General features: G+C 37.7%; 1 protein-coding gene across 1 annotated transcript in view; it reads right to left on the reverse strand.

Annotated features, from left to right (window-relative positions):
* Window positions 1-24,620, reverse strand: part of NRDC (nardilysin convertase) — a 99,725-nt gene that overhangs the window by 4,638 nt on the left and 70,467 nt on the right. Inside the window, 15 exon segments of the mRNA XM_032650566.1 lie at window positions 1-53; window positions 341-388; window positions 2,329-2,467; window positions 2,715-2,746; window positions 4,631-4,793; window positions 6,366-6,493; window positions 8,420-8,570; window positions 10,812-10,863; window positions 11,977-12,096; window positions 13,868-13,954; window positions 14,511-14,634; window positions 16,187-16,258; window positions 16,260-16,292; window positions 24,233-24,287; window positions 24,557-24,615. Of these exon segments, the coding sequence (XP_032506457.1) occupies window positions 1-53; window positions 341-388; window positions 2,329-2,467; window positions 2,715-2,746; window positions 4,631-4,793; window positions 6,366-6,493; window positions 8,420-8,570; window positions 10,812-10,863; window positions 11,977-12,096; window positions 13,868-13,954; window positions 14,511-14,634; window positions 16,187-16,258; window positions 16,260-16,292; window positions 24,233-24,287; window positions 24,557-24,615 (1,316 nt within the window).

Genomic DNA, 24,620 nt, shown 5'->3' on the forward strand with positions numbered 1-24,620 from the left:
CCAAGGGTCTGCTTGGTTCGAAGGAAGTCAAAACAAGGCTCTTCCATGTGCATCTGTAATTCAACATACCATCAGCTCAACTCCTCCCAGCAGAGAAACTTCCATTTCTTCCCCCAAAAGTGTTACACATGACCCCAGAGTCCAGCCTCCCTCCTAAATCGCCCAGGCCCCCTGTCCATATTCATACTGGGTGAGAAACACTAAATAACCATCTCGCCTACCAATCATAGATCTCTGACCACTCCCAAGTCCCTAGCCCTCAGGGAGAAAGGCCAGAAAGCCAGTCCTCACAGTGGGTCAGGGGCTCATGAACATCGTGACTCTCCTTTATACAACTTACCACAAGCAGCTCCATAAGAGTGTATTCTTGCAGACTCCTGGCACCTGACTGAAAGAAAAAGCTGATCTGACCAACTGAAAATCCAGTGGCTTACAGGGCTTTTTAATAATCCAGCTATTCTCAGCAACCATTTATTCAGGTATTCAGAAGAGTACTGTCCCACTCTTCTCTTCCAAGAGTTTATCATACCCTCTTATTGCTATACTTTCTGCCTTCCCACAAAACAGGAGATCTGTGAGGACAGAAATCGTGCTTGATGATTTGTACTCCCAGCCCTAGCACAGAACTGCAGGCAGACGTGGAGGTGAGTCAAATAATCCCTGACCTGCCTGTCAGCTCCTGCCCAAAGAACCCAGAGGATACAACCTAAAATCAAGTACTTGCAGTTCAAGGTCCTAAGGAGGAGAGCAGGAAATGTCTGGGTAACTGGACCTATTCCTCAGATGGAGAGGATATGAATAGGAGCTTCTGCAGCCACACACACGGACCCAAAACTAGTTGATAAGAAAAATGCATAAGAGGCAGATACCACACTTGGAGACCACATCCTGGCTATCCTGGAGACTGGCAAAACAACAGGATGAAAGAGGGCAGGAGGCCAACGAGCAAGTGTTGCCAGTGCATCCCAGTCAGACTCTTGCAGGCTCCTCTGATACAGACTCATTACCATTCCTTCCTGCTTCACCTGAGGAAGCTGAAGCCTCTGTGCCCTGCAAGCCCTGTTTATCAGCAACAAGATTTCCTGTATGCCTCTGAAAGGATTGCAACAAAACTATTCAAAACCTTGTATCAACTTCCTGTTCAAAATGCTCTCTGTGAGGAGGGAAGTGCTTTCCCCAAGGGAAGCAGTTTGTATTAGAAGCTAGTGCTAAGAGATGATCCATGGAAAGCACCTCAACAGACTCCATCTTACAATACAAAATCCTGCCTGAAACTGGAGAAATACTACTCTCTCTGGGTTAAGCACCAGAAATGTAGACAGGGCTAAGCAGGGCCAGGTCATACCATATATGAAGTTTGGGACCTGGTAGTCATTGCAGCTTCAAATAAGCTGAGAACCTGGAAAAAAAAAAACCAGGTAGCTACAGCCAGAGGAAGACAGGCTCTACAGGCAAGCTGGGCCTCTAGGGAAAGATTCAGGCCCAGGGCCAGAAACACAGGAAAAGGACAAAGTGATGGTGAAGCCATGCAGCCCTGCCCAAAGTTCAGTCCAGGAATCTTCACAAGGCCAGACAGAGAAGTGACTTCCTCATGTAGACAATCCAGGACCATAGCAGCAGCTATAGGAGCCCCAGAGTTTGGGAAGTCTGAGATCAGTCTAGATAGACACAGGTCCCCATAGTCCTAGAAGTGAGTATGACTAACCACAAGCTAAAATAGTCTATGAGCCAACTGAGATTGTTGCAGAGCTCTTCCTTATTTTAAGCACCATCCCATCTCTCCAGAATTATGTGGAAAAAATACAGAATTTGAGGACAGAAGGTATAAATTCGACCCCCAGCTGGTATGACCTCAGGTAAATGAAGGACCTCAGATCCATCATCCATAAAACAGGTGATAAATCCTATCTCTCAGGTGCTTTGAAACCTTTAATTATGACTCGTATTCATTCTGTTTACTGTGTATTGGTTGACTGGCTATGTTTATTTTTGTCACATTTTTAAAACTGTCCTTTTAACAAATGTCCTCCTGCTCCTTGGAGTTCTGACATGGGAACATGTAGGAATTTCTAGCCATACTTCAGTCTCTGTCCCCCTGGACTAGTGGTTGGGTGATTAATATAAGCACTGTGATTGAAAAAGGATCCATTTCACTGACAGGAACAATTTTTAAATGTAGTTGCTTCAAGAGTACAAATGACCCCAAGCATATAACCACAGAATAATTGCAAAAGGTCCTTGAAGAGCATAGGCTCACTTCTCCCAGATACTTTGGACCTTCCCCCAGGCTTAGCCATGAGGACAGCTGTGTGCAAAGGGGCCACTGACCTGGTAGTATACAGTAACTTCAGAGTTGGCATCACCCTTGTTCAGAGCTCTCACTTTGCATAGGTGGTGGCCACTGGGCAGCTCTACCACCTGGAACTGCACAGGCATCTCCTGCTCCAGAGGCATGAAGTTCAACTTGCTGCAAAACAATCAGTGTGGGTTACTGAGGCCGTGCCTTTATCCTCTCACCTGCACCTCCAAACTGTGAAAAGGTCAGGCCTTCCACAGTCCCATCTGAATTGCTTTGTTTATATAACTGGCCTCAAAAAACCTACTACGAGAAGCATCTCCATTGTGGATTTAGTAATAACTGAGTTTTGGTCTCAAGGCCCTCACGCTATTAAGAACACATAACTCCCGAAGAGAAAACTCAAACCAATACTCACTCAACAACGTATTTCAGGAAATCCATAGATTCCTAGGAGGCGAAAGAGAAGAAAATAACTATATTAGGCTCTCCTGACATTAATTTCACCCAGAACCAACTAATACCAATATTCTAACTGCTTGGGAAGCCCTGGAATGCATTAGGAAAGCAGATATCTATTATCCTAAATGCTGGTCATTCATTCACTGGGCTTATCATTCACTGATTCAATACTGATTATGTTTGTTGAATACTAAGGCTCTCAACTGAAGTGGCTCTTTTTCTGTTCTCCCTTGGTGCGTTTACCTGTTTACCTGTCCACTGTGAAACTTTCCCCACTGGATCAAACTTAATTGTTCAGTTTACCCCACTAGGCTGTGTTTTAGAAACCTGGATCTATTAATACAGAGCCTGGCATAGAGTGAGTGACAGAATAATACTTAATACTAAGTGAATGATGTATCCCCTCCCCCTAAGACTTGTTTTCTAACCTGTGAGGGATAAGTGGAGAGGTAAGCTTATCTCTAAAGTGGTTTCTGCCTGGGGCAATTCATGGTACTAAGTCCTCTGAACCAAAAGGACCCCCGCACGGTACTCCCACTGTGCTCAGAGAAGCAGGCAGCTATTCCTGCTCTTCTCCCTGTTTTTAAACTTTCTGTTGGCATGACAGAAACCAGGCCTGGTTTGGGGGTTGGGGGATAAAGACAGAGAAGTAGGGAGGATAGCAGCCAATCTCCAGAGTGGCCATTTATATATTCCATTAAACGGCCAGTCCTGAGAAACTGGGAGGCCATGGAGGAAGAGTGGGAGGCCATGGAGGAAGAGGTCAAGAGCCAAACAGTTCAGGGACTGTCCAAACAAGCACGCCTGGCTGGAAGAGGCCTCAGTTAGTTATATGGTCCCACAGACACATCCAATTCAATATGGATCAAAACCAACTCCCCATACGGCCCCAAACCTACACTGTTCCTACTCCTCTACCAACCCACTGGTTCCAGTAAGAAATCTGGGCATCATCCTAGAGCCCTCCCTTCTCCCTCACCCCCACAGCCAATCAGTCACTGCCTTTGATCATCCTCTGCCTCATTATTTCTTAAGCATTTCTTTTTCATTTATTTTGCCTAACCTCAGGCTTCATCATTTTCACCTCAACTTTTTTATTATGGTAAAAATACATAAGTTTACTATCTTGACCTTTTTTAAGTGTAAAGTTCTGTAGTGTTAAGTATATTCACATTGTTGTGAAATGGAACTCCAGACTTTTCATCTCGCAACACTGAAACTCAATACCCATAGAAACAATGACTCCCCTTCTTTCCCTCCACAACCCCTGGTAACCACTATTCTACCTCCTGTTACTGTCACTACTCTAGAGATCTCATGTAAGTGGAATCATACTTCATGTCAGCTTTTATAACAGTTTCATAACTGGTCTCTCTGGATCTTTCTTAATGACAAATCCTCTTTTAAATTCTTCAATGGTTCTCCATTTACTATAAGATAAAGCCCAAGCTCTGTAGCTTGACCTACAAGTGTGACATACAAGTTCTGCCTAAGTATATGTGAATATATATATATACACACACACACACACACACACACACACACACACACACACACATCCCTCACCACTCCCCAGCTCCCACTTTAATTTCTAAATTAAACTGTTTGTAGTTTCCACAGTCTTCAACAAATGTAACCAATACCATATATTTACCAAACCCATTTAACTCAAAGTCCTGTCCAATAGCAGCAGTCTCCTTCATAAGAAAGTCTTGTTTAGCATCGGAGGGGCCAGGTTCCCTTCTAAACAGACTGTGACAATGCTGGCCTGCCAGACTACAGAGCTTCCCCTTTAGGGAAGAACTAATGCAATTCCAGAGCCCAGAACGGCATTCCAACCTGGCCAGCAGCAACAGAGCACCTCACACTCACTGTGCTTGTGACATTTCCTTGTACCAGGCCCTCAACAAAGAGCTGGGATTTTAACTCTCTGACGAAGCTCAGCAGAGACTCAAGGGAAAGGCCATCCATCAAAGCCCGATACTTGTCAATCATAGACCAACGGGCATATTCCAGGATTAAAAGCCGAACGTCTCTGTACAGAGAGCAGAAAAAAAAGTTTTACTGTAAGAAATGAATCTTAAGGGTAAAGAAGGATTTGATTAAGTTTCTATAGATGATGTGTTCTAAAGAGACGCAATTTCTATCACAACTTAAGATAGGGAAACAATGTCATAATCACCAAAAAGCATTTAAAACTGCATATACAAACTATTACATAGATTATTAGCTCATTGGTACAACTCACTTATCTGTTTCAATTGCAAAATAAATTTCACATAAGCTGCCAGATGAGCCACACACCAATTTAATATTACTATTTTGATTTGAAATCTCACTAGCATTTATTAATTACTGGAGGTGATCATCATGGATATCTATTACTACAATGACAATACAGCATAAGTGGCTCTAGGCCAGAATCAGACTAACCCCCTCCCACACACAGTAAGCTGTTTGAACATGGCAAGTTACCTAACATTTGTGACTCGATTTCTTCATTTGTAAAACAAGGGAAATAATAATGGCTACCATTACAGAATTTTGGTGAGAATTAAATAAATAAATGCACTTAAAAGTTCTTAGGTCTATAAAAAAAAAAGTTCTTAGGTCTAACACATAACAAATCTTCAATAAACAGGTGTTATTATTACTCTACCACATTTTAATAAAGTAGTATTCAGAAGTTATGGGATACACAGGCTATTTTTCATTATATCAATAGTTCCAGACAACTCTCCTTTCCAACTTATGTTTGGTTATGAGTTTTTGTAACTTTTTGTGATCAGATTATTAGTTATTACATGTCTGATTCTTAACTGCTCCCTCCCCTGCTTTCGAATTTTGGACATTTATGGGCTCATTATAACTATGTCAAAAGCAGGGCCTCTATATAAAGTTGTGCTCTTCGTTTTCCATTTATAGATGCCCAGCAAGCAGATCAAGTAGGGGCTTGCAATCCTTGTGCACAAAGGGCTGTATCTGCTCAGAGGGAACTTTTTTCCCCTTCCACAAAGGCTCTACCTGCTGATAGAGGTTACCCCAAGGGTGTACTTTTTTCTGATTCACACAAAGGTAAAGAACAGGCTCTGATGAAAAGGCCCAGAAGGGTTGCCTATTAGCAGAGGGTTTAAGCATTAGTACACAGACTGTACAGTTTTTTTGCTCTCTTCTGGAACCCTGGATGAATTCTTGGATAGTTGCATTTGTCAGATAAGTGATGTGTTAGGCAATTTAACTCAGCTACTTAACATAACATCCAACACACTAAAATCACCATATAATCACCAGTAAGCAATTTTGAGCCACAACAAAGTCAGCATTTTTTGAACTGTTATTTACTTACAAACTTTGGGAAAAGCACCCTTTTTACCTTTAGCCTCTAATTAAGTATAGTAGGCTGCTTGCAGTCCTACTGACAGATAGCTACTTACACTGGGTTTAGAAATCCTATAACTCTGTGGGCTGTTTTCCTAAAACACAGCACATTTCTATCACATCTGAGTTAGCACTGAAACTACAGCCTCATCCCCCACACTTAATTTCCAGGAAGGCAAATACTTTCAGGCCTTCAAAATATAAGCTGATCCCATCCATGTATACCCACTTGGCCAGAGTCTCAGGCTTGATGAGGATGTTGAAGTAGGTCTTCTTCAACTGCTCAGTTATCATTGTAAAGACAGCTGGTGTGGAACTGAACTCTGCTAAGTAGTCAATAATAAGCTGAAACAGCAGCTAAGAAGAAAAGAAAGAAGCACCTTAAGTGGAGAAGCATGGAAATCCACTAATGTTTAGGGGGAAAATGTTTCCCACTGGCTTTTACCAGGGGCCCAGTATGGTAACAGGCATTGCGCAGGACATAAGAGAAATACTAATGACTCAAAGAATCTTTAGGAGCTAAAATTCTCAATAACTGTCAAATTTGGAGCAATGAATTTTCTTTTTATTTTTTATAATTTTTATGGGTATTTTAAAACATTTTTCCTTCCAACTAAACTTAAAAATAATTTTATCCAGCATGTCCACTGCCCTTAAATGTAATTTTAATTGGGAGAATGTAATTTTGGAAATAATGACTTTATATCAACCTGTTCTATCCAGAAACATGATGAGTCTCTCCCTTATTTAAAGTTTTTTTTATATGCTTCAAAAAGATTTAGTTTTCTTTAGATAGGTTCTGTACTTTTCTCTAAAATAATGTTGAGTAATAGATGTGATCATGGGTATCCTTGGCTTGTTCCCAACTTTAATGTTCAGCATTTCATCAGTTAGTGGAACATTTGCTGTTAGTCTTTTAATTAAGGTTTTTATTTTGGTTAAGTAACTTCCCTCCATTCCTACTTATTAGGAATGACCACTCAAATTTATCAAATGATTTTTTGGGCATTTATCACTATATTTACATAGTGTTCCTCAACTGACTTGTGTTATAAACAATTTATGTTCATCAACTTCCTAATACTGAACAACCAACCTTTGCATTCCTGGCACTTGGTCATGGTGAATTATTCTTTTTGTTCTATTGTTGAATTTAATTTTCAAGTTTTTAGAATGTTTGACTCTGTATTTCATAGGTGAAACTGATCTCCAGTTTTACATACATATTTATAGTCTATATCAAGTTTTAATGTTAAGGCTAGGTAAGCTTCATAAAATGAAGAACCTCAAATAGTTTTCTATGGTTTGTATTTTTAAAAAGCTCTCCAGGTAATTCCAAAACTTTAACATGTCTGGATTTTAAGCTAAATTATATTTAGGCTTTTGAAGGTTAGTAAAATATTCCATGGTGTCTCCTCCTAAGACCAGTCTTTGTTCCCCAGGGAGACTGACAGGGATGAGGGTATAAAGGAGAGAACTATCTAAGATATGGAGGCTATATCACCTCTTAGCACAGGTCTAATTTCTGCCAGGTCCTCTCCTCCAGATTTTTTCTTGTATGAGTGCAGTTCCCCAAACTTTAATATATGCTCTACCCAAGAAACCAAGATATAAAATTTGTTGTTGGGTACATTATATTATTTTACCTGGTACTTGATGATCTAATCCTTTAGCTAGCATCCCATATTATTTCTTCCTTTACTGATGAAGTTTTTGACAAAGTGACACTGAAATATATTCTTTACCAAAAGATAAATCACTGACAAGATATAAACTCTGTTCCTAAAGAGTCAGAAACTTAGAAGGAAAACAAGACACACACACTTGAAACAATGGAAAAGAGTGCAAGAAGAGAAAGAAACAACACAAACATCTGAGTTCTACTCTATGTCAGGCAATGTGTCAGGTGCTTTAAATTTGTCCTTGCTGTATGGCATGAAATTATGCTCAAACCAGTCCTTAACACCAGTGTTGGCTGCAGAGAAACTGACAGCAAAGGGAAGTGAAATCAAGCCTGAAGCACAGGCTGTGTTGTATCCATTACTAATGCATACAACACTGATTAATGTAATTAATTAATGAATATATGTTGGTCTTGTGTGGCCAAAGTTAGAATACCTGTCATCAGCCAAAAAAACACAATAATTCATATTAATAAACATTTATTTCTATGTACAGCACCTCACCTCATGCACAAGCCTCTATGCTTGGTGCTATAGGCACAACAAACATAAATATAAAATTTTAAAGCTGCCTGTGAGGAAATTAGAGCACTGTACTTACAGGTAGTTTGTGGTTGAATCCTTTCACTCGAATAATTAAACCATGTTCTCCAGCTACCAGCTTATACTCCAGCTGTGCCACATCTGCTTCATAAGCTGGTTCCGCAAGGTTATGGGTAAGGATATTGACAAAGATATCAAAGAGGACCACACTAAGAGTATAAAATGCAAATAGCATCATTAATTGGCAAGAAATAGACAAATGGATTTGCTTTGACTTAGAGTAAGAAACTTCACTTTTATAAAGATGTTATTTCACTGCTCCAGAATGTAAAACCATATATACTAATTGAGTTCAAAGGTAAATATACCCAGGACTCAGTTTCACAGGGGCATTACAGAACTCCCACCTTCAGCAATGCTTCCCTATCTTTTTCATGTCGCGCACACAGAGAAAATGTAATATTGGGTTGGCCAAAAGGTTCGTTCAGTTTTTTCCGTAAGATGGCTCTAGTAGTACTTAGTTGTCTTTAACTTCACTTGAAACAATTTTGTTAGATTGTATGTGACAGCTGTTATATCAGCGTGTATTTAAAAAAAGACATCAAAATTGGTGAATTTTTGTGTAGCCATTTTAATATTGAAGATGGAAGAAAAAACGTTTTTGGCATATTATGCTTTATTATTTCAAGAAAGGTAAAAACGCAAGTGAAACTCAAAAAAAATTTTTGTATAGTGTATGGAGAAGGTGCTGTGACTGATCGGACATGTCAAAAGTGGTTTGCAAAGTTTTGTGTTGGAGATTTCTCACTGGACGATGCTGCACGGTCAGGTAGACCAGTTGAAGTTGATAGCGATCAAATCGAGACATTAACTGAGAACAATCAACGTTATACCATGCAGAAGATAGCCGACATACTCAAAATATCCAAATCAGGCAGTGAAAATCATTTGCACCAGCTTAGTTAGTTAATCACTTTGATGTTTGGTTTCCACATTAGTTAAGCGAAAAAAACCTTCTTGACCATATTTCCACATGCGATTCTTTACTTAAACATAATGAAAACGTTCTGTTTTTAAAACAAATTGTGACGGGCGATGAAAAGTGGATACTGTACAATAATGTGGAACAGAAGAGCCCGTGGGGCAAGTGAAATGAACCACCACCAACCACACCAAAGGCCGGTCTTCATCCAAAGAAGGTGATGTGTATATGGTGGGGTTGCAAGGGAGTCCTCTATTATGAGCTCCTTCCAGAAAACCAAACGATTAATTTCAACAAGTACTGCTCCCAATTAGACAAACCGAAAGCAGCACTCAACAAAAAGTGTCCAGAATTAGTCAACAGAAAACACATAATCTTCCATCAGGATAACACAAGACTTCATGTTTCTTTGATTACCAGGCAAAAACTGTTACAGCTTGGCTGGGAAGTTCTGATTCATCTGCCGTATTCACCAGACATTACACCTTCAGATTTCCATTTATTTTGGTCTTTCCAAAATTCTCTTAATGGACAAAATTTCCATTCCCTGGAAGACTGTAAAAGGCACCTGGAACAGTTCTTTGCTCAAAAAGATAAAAAGTTCTGGGAAGATGGAATTATGAAGCTGCCTGAAAAATGGCAGAAGGTAGTGGAACAAAAATGGTGAATATAATTAAGTTCTTAGTGAACGTGAAAAATGTGTCTTTTATTTTTACTTAAAAACTGAAGACACTTTTTGGCCAACCCAATATCTATAGTGCACAATGGGGTAAGTGTAAAATGCATGAAAGGCAGCTGGCCCAAAGGCTCTGGTTATCCCTGCGGCCTAGGTTTTCTGACTGAAAAATCAAAAATCTGAGGAAATGGAGGAGGGTAATGCATTTCTTAAACTGAATATTAATAATGTTAGTGCTGCTTGTGAGATTAAGGCTGGATTTTACAAGTTAAGTGGCAAAAGAAAGGAAGAAGTACACTAACGTTTCCTGAGCACCTCCTATGATTCAGGTACATTTTAGGCTCTCTGACCTCCCACAACCTACATAAACATGTAAGTAATTTGCTAAGAACAAAGTATAATCAGATTCCTTGGCAGGAATCTGATTATAAATACAGGAATCTGATTATAAATAATCTCTAAATACAGGTCAACAGATCCATTAGTCCTCATTACAGACTGGAAGCTGACCCAAGCTCATCTCTACGGAACTTTCTCAATCCAGTAATTCTATGACTAGCCTAAACTGTCAGCATGTTTTACAAATGGGTGCTGGAGATGGAGCAGCCACAATTCCATCTTAGTGATTAGTATTGATACAAATAATTTGTTTGGGGCACATAAAAACACATAAATGAGGAGCATAGCTCAAGTCTGACAGAGAAAAATGATAAAATGATTCAGAGATAAACAAACAAAATAGTCTTCCAATAATAAAAAAAATATTTTCCAGAAAAGAGGACAATTTCTTACTTTGCTGCAGACTTCTGTATCAAAGGTGAGATCAGATGGAAACGTATATATGCTGAAAGAAAAAAGACCCTAAATAAGAAAATATAGGCCAGAGGCCTCAAATATTTAATACATCTGCTATTTTCCCCTAATATTATGTTGTTTTAAAAATTCTGAAACAAACCACTAATCCTTAAATCCTCACTACATTTTTATCCTTAAGGGTTCTTAGAAAGTATTATTTACCATTCCAAATAGTGTCCAGAAGGTACACTTTAATCTACGGGAAGACCAGATATATAGACAGATATGCAGAGAGGCCTAAGAATACTCTTATTATCAATAACTTTGGTCAGGAAAAATGCTTACAGAGGTATACATGTCAAGAACATTAAGGGAAAAATCTCAATGCTCACAGAAAGTTATAGCAGCGCCTTTCCAAGGAAGCTGAATAAATGTTAAGAACATTTTTAGACACTCTTATAATCTATTCAAGAAAAATTGAGTAAACACCTTCCCAGTGAACTCAAGAATCCCTCAGAACTAGTCCAGTTGTGTTAAGGTTAGGGATTTGGGTTAAATGGCAGCCAAGAGCACTCAGCCTTTGATTCCAAGTTGCTTCAGTAAATTCCAATGCCATGCACAAGAACAGAAAATAAAAAAGCAACACAGTTTGGGCTACCATGTTGAAGATAAGAGCTTTAGAGTCTGTTTAACTATATACTATGCTTCCTTTACGCTGAAAAGCAAAATAGTAGAGGGAGACAGATAGAGGATATTTCACATTTGTAATGCTGGACTCAGCTATCTATTGTATCTAAGAATAATTTCTTTCAGCTACTCTTACTTTCTTTTTAACAATAATGTTCAAAAGACACCACCTATTCCCTAGGATGGCCAAGCACCTGGCTCTGCTTTCATATAACTTAAAGAAAAATATCCAAAAATAATTTCATTTTAGGCTTGAATCCTTATATACTTCCTGGAATCTATAATGTCCATAAGAATTTCTGTGATAGCACAGGAGCACAGTATGGATCTGATAGATAAGCCTAGAAAAGGTCTTCAAGTACAAGGGGAAGGGGAAAGAGAGGGAAGTGATAGACACAGAGGGAAAAGGTTGCTAGAAAGTGGAAAAAGATTTGTTATACTTATTTCACTATTATTAAGGAGGGAAATATTTTACCTTTGGGGATTTTGAATTTGTTGTCTTTCTTATACCATAGGCAACCTTGTGGAGTATTCACAATTTTAACAGGGTATTCTGTCTCTGGACAATCAAAAGCCTTCAACATGAAATCTGTGGCTAACAAAAGTGAAAGGTAATAAATCATTCAGTTATCTCAACAGGATTCCCACCAATCTGTTCCTGGTTTCGGAAGTGTAAGTCAGTCTTCTTTGTGGCAAACATAAGTCAAATTCAAATGCTGAAATACAATAAATTATTAGAACAATACTAAAAAGAAAGTCCTCTTGGCCTTAAACTAAATGAACTCTGAAGATGTAATTTCCCAAGAGTTGATTCTGATCTCTCCATATTCAGCTTCATTCTCTTTCTCAGAGACAATCTTAACTGAAAGGAACCTTTGGTCAGAATAGTTGTATAAACCAATTTATGAATGAATGCATTCTTGAATGAGAATGTCTTTTACCAAACTTACAGAGTTTTTAAAAGTTAACAAAATAGTTCTGCTCAAACAACATCAAATTTGTCCTTTAAGTTAATGAAACATAAATTGTTTCATCAACACTCAGGTGCGAAATAGCTAACTTAAGAATTAAAAAAAAAGTACTGGCTATATTTACTAAAAAAAAAAAAGGGTTGTTTAGATACTTAAAGTTAAAGATGCAGAACTGAATTATCTAAAATATGCAAGACTTTTTGTACAAAAGCATTTTTTTTCCTGAGGTTAGATTCATATATAACATAAAATTAACCATTTTAAAGTGAACAATTCAGGGGAATTTAGTACACTCACAATGTTGTGCAACTACCATTTCTTTCTAGTTTCAAAACATTTTCATCAGCCCCAAAGGAAACTTCTATACCCATTAAGCAGTCACTCTCCATTACCCACTCCCCCCAGCCACTGGCAACCATCAGTCTGAGTTCTGTCTCTATGGATTTACCTATTCTAGATATTTCATGTAACAGGAATCATACAACATGTGACCCCTTGTGTCTGTCTTCTTTCACTTAGCATAATGTTTTCAAGGTTCATCCATGTTATAGCATGTATCAGTACTTCATTTCTTTTAATGACAGAATAATACTCCATTGCATGTATATACCATAATTTGTTTATCCATTCATTCATTATGGACACTGGCTGTTTCCACCTTTTGGCTTTTGTGCATAATGCTGCTATGAAAGTGTATGTACATGTATTTGGTTGAATACCTGTTTTTAATTCTTTAGGGTATATACCTAGGAATGGAATTGCTGGGAAAAATGGTATTCTGAGTAAAATTAGTTATATACAACTGTAACCTTTGTCCTAGACCAGTGACTTTCTCACTGTTAGAACTGTTTTCCATTGCAAGCTAGCAGACAGATAACACACACATATACCTACTGAGAACAAAAGTTCTTAAAATAATACCCTTTCTTTATTCAGTGAAACATTTTGCTATTTTCCACTCTGATTTTTTTTAGTGCTTTCACAACTCATTACACTGACCTCAAAACCCATTACATTGATTTCACAACCCTCTAATGGGTTGCAACCTATAGTTTGAAAAACACTAGAACAATTGGACAAGATAATGGCAATTCCTACAGAGACTCACATGAAAGGATCAGCTATCATAGACAAGAAAAAGTCTCAGGATTATGTTTAAGTCCTGTTTCCTGCATTCACCAACTGAAGATCCAGGACAAGTCACTTTGCTTTTTTGAGCAGCAGTTTTCTCATTTGGAAAAGTAAGAAAACTGTAATGCTTATCCCAGAGATAACTGGGAAACTCAAATATGAATTCAAATGATACTTTGTAAAATATAACATACTACAGAGGTGCTATTTGTTTTAATATTAGTACATGGATGGATTATGTACAATGATTGCTATTTTACTGACCTATGTACTTGTTTTCAGCTGGAAGATGAAGATCTGGATTTAATTCAAAATTACTCTCCCACAGTTCAGCCCAAGAGTTTTCAATATCTGTAGAGATGAAAGACAAACTGATCCAATAAAGAAAAATGATCAGAGTTCTATTAATAACAAACCAGTCAACAACTGGCCTTCACAAATCAATTCTCTTTTCTCAGAAAAGCTGTGAGTGACATATCCAGACTTTCTAGACTCCTGCTCCTCAATGTGCAGTCTCAGCAGCATTGTTATCATCTGGGAGCTTTGTTAGAAATGCAGAATTGCAGGCCCTATTCCAGAGCTACTGAATCATAATCTGTATTTTAATAAGACCTCCAGGTGATACATATGCACATTGAAGTTTGAGGAGCACTTTCTAAAACACAGTCAAAAGTCTGCCCCCAAACTACCAATACAATAGGATTTTCTCACTAGCTAATAAATATAGACATAAACATTGCAGAAAATAATTTTCTGCAAAGCAGTATAAATAATTTTCATTTCAAAGTAAACTACTGAAAAAAATACGTAAGTTCTTCCCACAGGAACTATCAGACAAATTATTAAGGAATAAAACTTCCCAGGTGAATCATATACCTAAATGTAGGACAATTTTAAAATATTTTACCTTCCATACTATACTGAGTCCCAAACCATTTCTCCTTGAGGTCACATTTTCCCTCATTAGCACCAGACAGTAGAACAAGATTTGCCTTTTGAGGAACTAGCTGATTAAGGGCTTCAGCAATGACCTAATTAGGGGCAGGGGTGAAGGGGGAGTGGGGAGACACATACAAAACAATTATAACTTTAACCTAATACATCTCTATTAAAAAGGCAAAGCCACATTATGTTAGGCACCCCAAGATCCTAGCATCTTGATGCTCATGAAACTATCTGTCTATAGTCCATGAACACCCTAATTTACAAAACTACATTAGTCTATCAGCTGTTTCTAATATGTTTCTTCAGAATGCTTACACAGCACTCATCTCAAATCCTACATAATAAGAGGACTAGCAGTGAAAAGAGTTACCATTTACTAAGCTTTTACTATGTGCTAGGTAGTGTTTAACATACATTATTTTATTTAATCCTAAAAACAACCCTAAGGTATACCCATTTTACAGAAAGCACTCAGCCTCAGAGGTTAAAGTTTAAATAATTTGTTCAGGTTAAAGATTCTATAATCTGCACAGAACAACACACCTAGAAGTGGCAAAAGTGGAGTTCTAACCAAGTTTGTTCATAATTCCAAAAACTATGCTCTTAACTGCTATGTATTATACTACCTCATACACAAGAATCAGTAAAATGATCCCAATGTAGGGCCTCCTTTAATAATCCTTCAGCTATGATAAGGACTAAACATAAGATTTTTGTGGGTTAGATTTGAAACCCTAACTAGCACTTCAACACCATCTCTTTGAGAAAAAAAACAACAAATAGTGGTTCAGAAAAAAATACTTGGACCCCTGGGCAAAACCATCCTAGAGAAATGACAAGAATGTATGGTTACTGCTTCTTCCTTTACCTTTCCCCATCCCCTTTAAAATCAGTAGTTTTAGAATACCCTGTATCAAAGTCTGTCAATCTTGGCACTATTAACACTTTGGGCCAGATAATTCTTAGTTGTGGAGTGCCATCTTCTGCATTGTAGAATGTTTAGCAGCATCTCTGGCTTCTACCCGCTAGATGCCAAGAGCACTCTCCAGCTATGACAACTGAAATGTACCCAAGCATTGACAAATATCCCATGGGGGCAAAATCACCCTGGTTGAGAACTGCTACCCTATATGGAGCGAAATGACTTATTTCCCAGGACTAGTGGAGCAAAGACCTGACCAACTATTTATTTATGTGTAATATTTATTATCCCTAAGTCATATATTTTGAATTCAGGGAATCATATTTTTCTTGTACATATTCTCAAAATGATTAAAATTTAATTGTCCAGGGTGTCCAACAGAATTAAAAGGCAAGCTAAACAAGTATGTTTAGCATCTAAAGTACATAATTCTTAGAAATGACTTTATGTTAGTAGATGTTTCAACACTTGAAAAAACAGTGGGAATAGTACCTAAGAAGAGGTCTTGGTTTTCTCCTCATATTAAACCACAGTCATATACAAGAAATCAGGAAAAATTACCCACAAAACTACTGATATTTCTTCTGTTTAAACAAACAAAAAACTTGACTAACATAACCAAGTTTTCTCCATTCCCACAGTTCTTAAGTACCTCTATGTACTTTCTCACCCTCCTCTTTCTCTAAAAGTAAATTTAGAAATGGAAACCTCCTTACTTCTGGCTTGTATTCAAAAAGAAGCTGATCTCCAGTGAGAAAGTCCTGTAGTGGGTACAGCTGCATGTTTTCAACACATGTTTTCCACATACTCAACTGGATCTGTCTGTAAAGAGGTAGATTATTTCACACCAGAAATTCTCCATTATTATCCTTAATTTGCCACAACATATAAAATACTTATCTCTTTTTTAACAATGAAACCAAAAGCTTCCAACAGATACAACCAGATGTAACTGCAGCTTAAGAATCTGATGCTCAGAATTCTACAAAAAATTTAGCCAGAGAACTAAAGTAGCTTAACCTAACACCCCTCCAATCCCCCATACTGAGCCCTACAACACACGAGGCTCTAATCACATCACAGCGTCTTCATCGAAGAAATTACAACACTGAACTTTAAAGGTCTGTTTACATGTCAAGTGCCCCACGTGACTATGAAGTCCCTAAAGACAGGGTCTTCATCATTTTATCACTACAGCACTATCACCTAAAAACTATTTGTAAGCATGAATCAAAATCAATATATCAACAGAAATCAAAATGTGTCATTACGTAAGTCTTGCTATAAGTGGCTAAATTAATCAGTATATTATCTCAAATTAAAACTGAAATAATGACAGAAAGTTCACTAACCTATGAAATGGAAATACTTTCCAGAGGAAGCAACCAATTCAAGTATTGATATTTACTGAGTACCCAAATGCACAGAATCTTAAAACTGACAGGTCCTTTAGACACCAAGTGGCTCCATTCCTACATTTTACAATGAGGAAATGTACTCAGATTGATTAGGTGACTTGCCCCAGATCACACAATAAGTGATAGGCGAGTAGACACTAGAGCTTGGGCCTCTTAACATAGCAGTGAACACTCTCCCAAAATACCATACTGCCCAGTCCTTCCCTAGACAATCTGGGTTGTTCTCTCATCTAACAGAAGACAGAACAGAAGTGAAGGTTACTACATTCATGGAGGAGAAATGAGACATGCATACATCAAATTAGAGATCATAGGTATATGCTACCTACTACATTATCACATTCAGATAGAATATGGAAAAAGTATGGAAAGATTCATGTTACTTTTATTGCTCCACCTCAGGAAACATTCCTGAATCAAGTTTATTAGTCACTAAAGTGCTACTATTTTGTGTGTGTGTGTGTGTGTGTGTGTGTGTGTGTGTAGGTTAAGGGTACCTTTTTTTTTGAAGTATAATTGACTTATAACATTATATTAGTTTTAGGTGTACAACATAGTGATTCCATATTTTTATATATTACAAAATGATCACTACAGCAAGTCTATTTACCATCTGTCACCTTACAAAGTTATTACAGCATTATTGACTATATTCCCTATGCTATACATTACATCCCCATGACATTTATTTTACAGCTGGAAGTTTGTACCTCTTAATCTTCCTTGCCTATTTCACTTATCTCCCACTCTTTCAAGTGCTATTATTGTTTAAAATGATCCCTCTACTCTGTTCTAAATTTTTTAACCAGTTATTTTCACCAGCCACTTATTTTTGTAAGTTAACTGTTCTATTCAGCTTGCTACAAAATTGAGTGATTCAAAATATTTCCTATGAGAAACAGGACCCTGGCTAAAAGTAGATCTTTGGTGCCAAGGCAATGGACAAAGTACTAGGAAAAAAAAAAAAAACACTTAAATGCTATCCTTTAATTTTTTTTTAAGATATAATTCACATACCATAAAATCCACACTTTTAAAGTATACAATTAAAAATAAAATAAAATGTATAATAAAGTATATAACTCAGTGGTTTCAGTATATTATAAAGTTGAACAAGCATCACCTCTATCTAGTTCCAGAATATTTTCATCAGCCCAAAAGGAAACTTCCATGCCCAGTAAGCAGTTGCTCCCTGTTACCCACACCTCCCAGCCACTGACAACAACCATCAATCTGTGCTCTGGCTCTATAGATTTACCTATTCTGGATATTTCATATCCAGATAAATGGAATCATATAATATGTGACCTGTTGTCTTGCTTCTTTCACTTAGCATATTTTCAAGGTTCATCCATGTTGTAGAATGAATCAGTACTTCATTACTTTTTATGCTGAATAATATTCCACAGTATGCAAATTCTACATTTTGTTTAACCATTCACTCATTGAAGGACATTTGGATTGTTTCCCCTTTTTGGCTATAATGAATAATGCTGCTGTGAACACCAGTGTACAAGTATTTGTGTTGGACATAGGTTTTCAATTCTCTTGGGTGTATACCTAGAGGTGGAACTGCAGGCTTATATGGTATCTCTATGCTTAACTTTTTAAGGAACTGTCAAACTGTTTTCCAAAGCAGCTGTACCATTTTACACTCCCACCCACAATGTATGAGAGTTCCAATTTCCCTACATCTCCAACACTTGTTATTATCTATCTCCTAATTTTTTTGTTTACTGCAACTCTCACTGCCTTCCATTATTATTACATTATTCCTGTTTCTCTGCGTATAGAAAGACACTTAAACAGCTTTTCTCTAGTTCAAGTAGCTGATTTATAAGGTATATTGAGTCCAAGTTCCCATGTGAAATAAAAATTACTTAAAAAAATTTTTTTAATTAAAAAAGACTGGCTTGAATAGTCTGAAAGAGCATTCCTATTTGCCTTTACTGATGAAGACAAGAAAAATATCTGAAGAGGAGATATGTCAACTTTGTTAATAAAACAGAAATATATAAAAGCTGAAATAAGCTGAGCTACTTGAGTTAAAATTTAGCAGTTCAAACAAAGATATGAACCTTTCTGATTTGTTCTTTGTACTGATTAGGTTTTAGTCTAAAATGTTTTGGGCTCATGTTTTAAAATCAAGACAAGCATTCATGAATACTGTGCTAAAGGTAAAAAAGAAAAAAATGAGCTACAAAATGGTGAGCTATAAAAAAGGTATCTTGAAATGTCTTGCTAAGAAGAAACTAGAAGGGCAGAAAGAAAATGTAACTCAGCTAATGCTAAAAAGCCAATCCCCCAAAAAGGAATAAGGGTATTAGTTATGGCTGTAGTTCACAATTCTTACTCCTACTCTTTCCCTGCCACAGTTCTGCCCACATGTTGCCACAACAGTTGATAAGAACACTGAAAAAAATCAGTACTGCTAAAGTTGATGGCAGGACTTGGGGGTTCTATGCATATCAATCAATTTATAGAAGAGAAGTGTCTATAGGACCCTCAAATGGCCAATATAAAACACAGTAGCTCTCTGTTTTCATAGAACAAGATTTCAATTTCAAATGACTTCAAGCATATACAGCAGACTGTATAGGAATCAATAGCAACTGGAAGCTTATAGTTTTTGTGACCTTGTCCTCATGTACTTAAGTCTTCTCAAATTATAGTAGATATTTGTCCCTGGTGATGATCCAAAAAGGCAGATTTCACGATGCTCTATGAACTGGTGCTAAATTGGGGGCTCTTAATTAAGGGCCTACAGATACCTCCCACAAGACATCAGTGGACAAATTCAGGGAGGGCGGGAAGCATGAGTTTGATTGGGAAGAAATTACATATTTATTTTCACTAAACTCTAACTTAGCATTTTTATTAATTTATAAATATACAGGCAACAAACCACAGCAGTATTATCAGCATCTATGACTACAACCAATAGAAATCACAATATAGCTGTTGCAGATATCTCAAAATAGCACACTCGGAAGATGGCGGAGTAGAAGGACATGCTCTCCCTCCCTCTTTCAAGAACACCAGAATCACAGCTAACTGCTGAACAACTATCGACAGGAAGACACTGGAACTCACCAAAAAAGATACCCCACATCCAAAGACAAAGGAGAAGCCACAACGAGATGGTAGGAAGGGCACAGTCACAATAAAATCAAATCCCATAACTGCTGGGTGGGTGACTCACAAATGGGAGAACACTTATATCACAGAAGTGCACCCACTGGAGTGAAGGTTCTGAGCCCCATGTCAGGCTTCCCAACCTGGGGGTCCGGCAACGGGAGGAGGAATTCCTAGAGAATCAGACTTTGAAGGCTAGCGGGATTTGATTCCAAGACTTTGACAGGACTGGGGAAACAGAAACTCTACTCTTGGAGGGCACACACAAAGTAGTGTGTGCACTGGGACCCAGGGGAAGGAGCAGTGACCCCACAGGAGACTGAACCAGACCTACATGCTACCCTGTTGGTGGGTCTCCTGCAGAGGCGGGGGGTGGCTGTGCCTCACTGTGAGGACAAGGACACTGGCAGCAGAAGTTCTGGGAAGTACTCCTTGCGTGAGCCTTCCCAGAGTCGCATTAGCTCCACCAAAGAGCCTGGCTAGGCTCCAGTGTTGGGTTGCCTCAGGCCAAACAACCAAAAGGGAGGGAACCCAGGCCGACCCATCAGCAGACAAGCGGATTAAAGTTTTACTGAGCTCTGCCCACCAGAGCAACAGCCAGCTCTACCCACCACCAGTCCCTCCCATCAGGAAACTTCCACAAGCCTCTTAGACAGCCTAATACACCAGAGGGCAGACAGCAGAAGCAAGAAGAACTACAATCCTGCAGCCTGTGGAACAAAAACCACATTCACAGAAACACAGACAAGATGAAAAGGCAGAGGGCTATGTACCAGATGAAGGAACAAGATGAAACCCCAGAAAAACAACTACATGAAACAGAGATAGGCGACCTTCCAGAAAGAGAGTTCAGAATAATGATAGTGAAGATGATCCAGGACCTCGGAAAAAGAATGGAGGCAAAGATCAAGAATGTGCAAGAAATGTTCAACAAAGATCTAGAAGAATTAAAGAACAAACAAACAGAGATGAACCATACAATAACTGAAATGAAAAATACACTAGAAGGAATCAATAGCAGAATAACTGAGGCAGAAGAACAGATAAGTGACCTGGAAGACAGAATGGTGGAATTCACTGCTGCAGAACAGAATAAAGAAAAAAGAATGAAAAGAAATGAAGACAGCCTAAGAGACCTCTGGGACAACATTAAACGCAACAACATGTGCGTTATAGGGGTCCCAGAAGGAAGAGAGAGAGAGAGAAAGGACCCGAGAAAATACTTGAAGAGATAAGAGTCGAAAATTTCCCTAACATGGGAAAGGAAATAGCCATCCAAGTCCAGGAAGTGCAGAGAGTCCCATACAGGATAAACCCAAGGAGAAACATGCCAAGAGACATAATAATCAAATTGGCAAAAATTAAAGACAAAGAAAAATTATTGAAAACAGCAAGGGAAAAACGACAAACAACCCAATCCAAAAATGGGCAGAAGACCTAAATAGACATTTCTCCAAAGAAGACATACAGATGGCCAAGAGGCACATGAAAAGCTGCTCAACATCACTAACTGTTAGAGAAATGCAAATCACAACTACAATGAGGTATCACTTCACACCGGTTAGAATGCGTATCATCAGAAAATCTACAAACAAATGCTGGAGAGGGTGTGGAGAAAAGGGAACCCTCTTGCTCTGTTGGTGGGAATTTAAGTTGATACAGCCACTATGGAGAACTACTGAACTAAAAATAGAATTACCATATCACCCAGCAATCCCACTACTGGGCATATACCCAGAGAAAACCATAATTCAAAAAGAGTCATGTACCACAATGTTCATTGCAGCTCTATTTACAATAGCCAGGTCATGGAAGCAACCTAAATGCCCATCAACAGACGAATGGATAAAGAAGATGTGGTACATATATACAATGGAATATTACTCAGCCATAAAAAGGAACGAAATTGGGTCATTTGTAGAGATGTGGATGCATCTAGAGACTGTCATACAGAGTGAAGTAAGTCAGAAAGAGAAAAACAAATATCATATATTAACGCATATATGTGGAAACTAGAAAATGGTACAGATGAACCGGTTTGCAGAGCAGAAATTGAGACACAGAAGTAGAGAACAAACGTATGGACACCAAGGGGGGAAAGCCGCAGGGGTGGGGGGGGTTGGGGGGGTGATGAATTGGGAGATTGGGATTGACATGTATACACTGATGTGTATAAAATGGGTGACTATTAAGAAGAAAAAAATAGCACATTCATTGCTACTTAAAATTGTAATAATTATTAGATCTACCATTAGACTTTGTTATTTAATATATCGATACAGAGACCCATATTACTAATTTTTACTATTTTGAGTCTTTATTTCAGTATTCCTTTGTAACCTACTGGATTTTATCTTATGCATTTAAAAACACTATTCTATGAAAGGGAACCCTCCTACTCTGTTGCTGGGAATGTACATTGGTGCAGCCATTACAGAAACAGTATGGAGCTTCCTTAAAAAAAACTAAAAATAGAGCTACCATATGATCCAGCAATCCCACTCCTTGGCATATATCTGAAAAGATGAAAACTCTGATTTAAAAAGATACATGCACCCCAATGTTCATAGTAGCACTATTTACAATAGCCAAGACATGGAAGCAACCCAAGTGCCCATTAACAGATGAGTGATTTAAGAAAATATGAGATACACACACACACACACACACACACACACACAGAGTGGAGCATTACTCAGCCATAAAAAAAAGAATAAAATATTGCCATTTGCAGCAACATGGATGGACCTAGAGAGTATCATACTAAGCGAGTCAGATAGAGAAAGACAAATATTATGATATCATTTATATGTGTAATCTAAAAAATAATACAAATGAAATTTATATACAAAACAGAAACAGCCTCAGACATAGAAAACAAATTTATAGTTACCAAAGAGAAAGGGATGGGGGGAGGGATAAATTAAGAGTATGGGATTAACAGATACAAATTACTATACATAAAATAGATAAGCAGCAAGGATTTACTATACAGCACAGGGAACTATATTCAATATCTTGTAATAACCTATACTGGAAAATAATCTGAAAATATATACATATATACATATGTATCACTGAATCACTTTGCTGTATACCTGAAACTAACACAATATTGTAAATCAACTATACTTCAATAAAAACAAAAACAAAATACAAAAACAAAACAAAAAACCCACTATTCTATGGGTTGCATAATAAATATTTAACAGTATTGTTTTAATGTTAAATTTCCTGAGCACAACAATTTTAGTGAGGTTATGCAAGAGAATACATTTGTTTGTAGCAGATACATGTTAAAAAACATTGAGAGGTGAAGTATCATGGTATCTGTAATTAAATCTTAAAAAAAACACATACACACACACACAAGAAGAGGCGTGAGAGAGAAAGAAAATATGGCAAAATATTAAGAACTGGTAAATCTAGGTGAGGGATGTACCAGTGATCATTGTACTACTAGGGCGATTTTTCTGAGAGTTTAAAAAGATGAAGAGGTGAAATAATATTCTGGGGAGGGGTCCATAGGATTCAACAGATTTCCAAAGGGATCCAAGGCACAAAAAGGGTTTTTTAAAAACCCTGCTCTAAACTCCTTACCTTTCAACTTTGCTTTCATATACCCTATGCCACAGACATGTAGGATCATTCACTTTTTCATAATACCCCAGAGTTCCTTACTTATGTGCTTCCCATTGCTTAGAATATCTAAACCTTATCCATTTTTTAATACTGAACTCAATTCAAATTTACTACATCCATGAAGGCTTCCCTGTCCTATTCCAGTCAAGGCAAATGCTTTCCTTACCCTGAAAGTACAAAGCACACTATTTCTAACATTATATATGGTAATTACTTCATATTACCTTGTAGAATGTCTTCACAATCATTGAATTCCCAAAATATCAAGCTCTCCATGAATGTTTATCAAAGGGATTAAAGGGATAGACATATGAAATGACTACATAGATGAATGATTGTCACACAACATGATCTGTGTCAATCTGCCTAATTCTCTCACTGTTACTCAATATAAATACTCAAAAACACAAGAGTGAATTTTCAGAAACCTCAAGGCCATCTTGAGACTCACATGACAGAGAGTGGCAGAATTAAAACTCCAGTGACACTTCCAAAAAGAGGAACAATGTCCACATCAGTTTCAACTTGGTCACAGATAACATTCAAAAAGAATTTGACTTCCAGTACCTGTTCTTGGTAATGAAATTCATTATCCTCAATTTTCTGAATCTCTTCAAAAATTCTGTGAAAGAAGAAAATTATAATTAGAAGACATATTCAAATTTCTCATTAGAATCGTCATCAAGAAAAGAGAAGTATAAAAATAAACAGACTGTCCACGTAAACCTAAATCTTTAACATACGTTCACATGTAGCGGAATAAGGATATGGAACAAGTAAAGGAAATTAAGCAAGAAATGCCTGGAAAACCACCAAGCAGGACTAACGCATGTCTGTTGGTAGCCTGAAGGCTAAAACATATTAGGATTGACTCTTATAAGTATATATTACCTTTTTTCTGGGCCTAGCTTCTGCAGCATTTTTAAATACTGGAAGACAGTATGAGCAACCTAAA

The sequence above is a fragment of the Phocoena sinus genome, chromosome 1 (genome assembly GCF_008692025.1).
Source record: "Phocoena sinus isolate mPhoSin1 chromosome 1, mPhoSin1.pri, whole genome shotgun sequence".
Lineage (NCBI taxonomy): Eukaryota > Metazoa > Chordata > Mammalia > Artiodactyla > Phocoenidae > Phocoena > Phocoena sinus.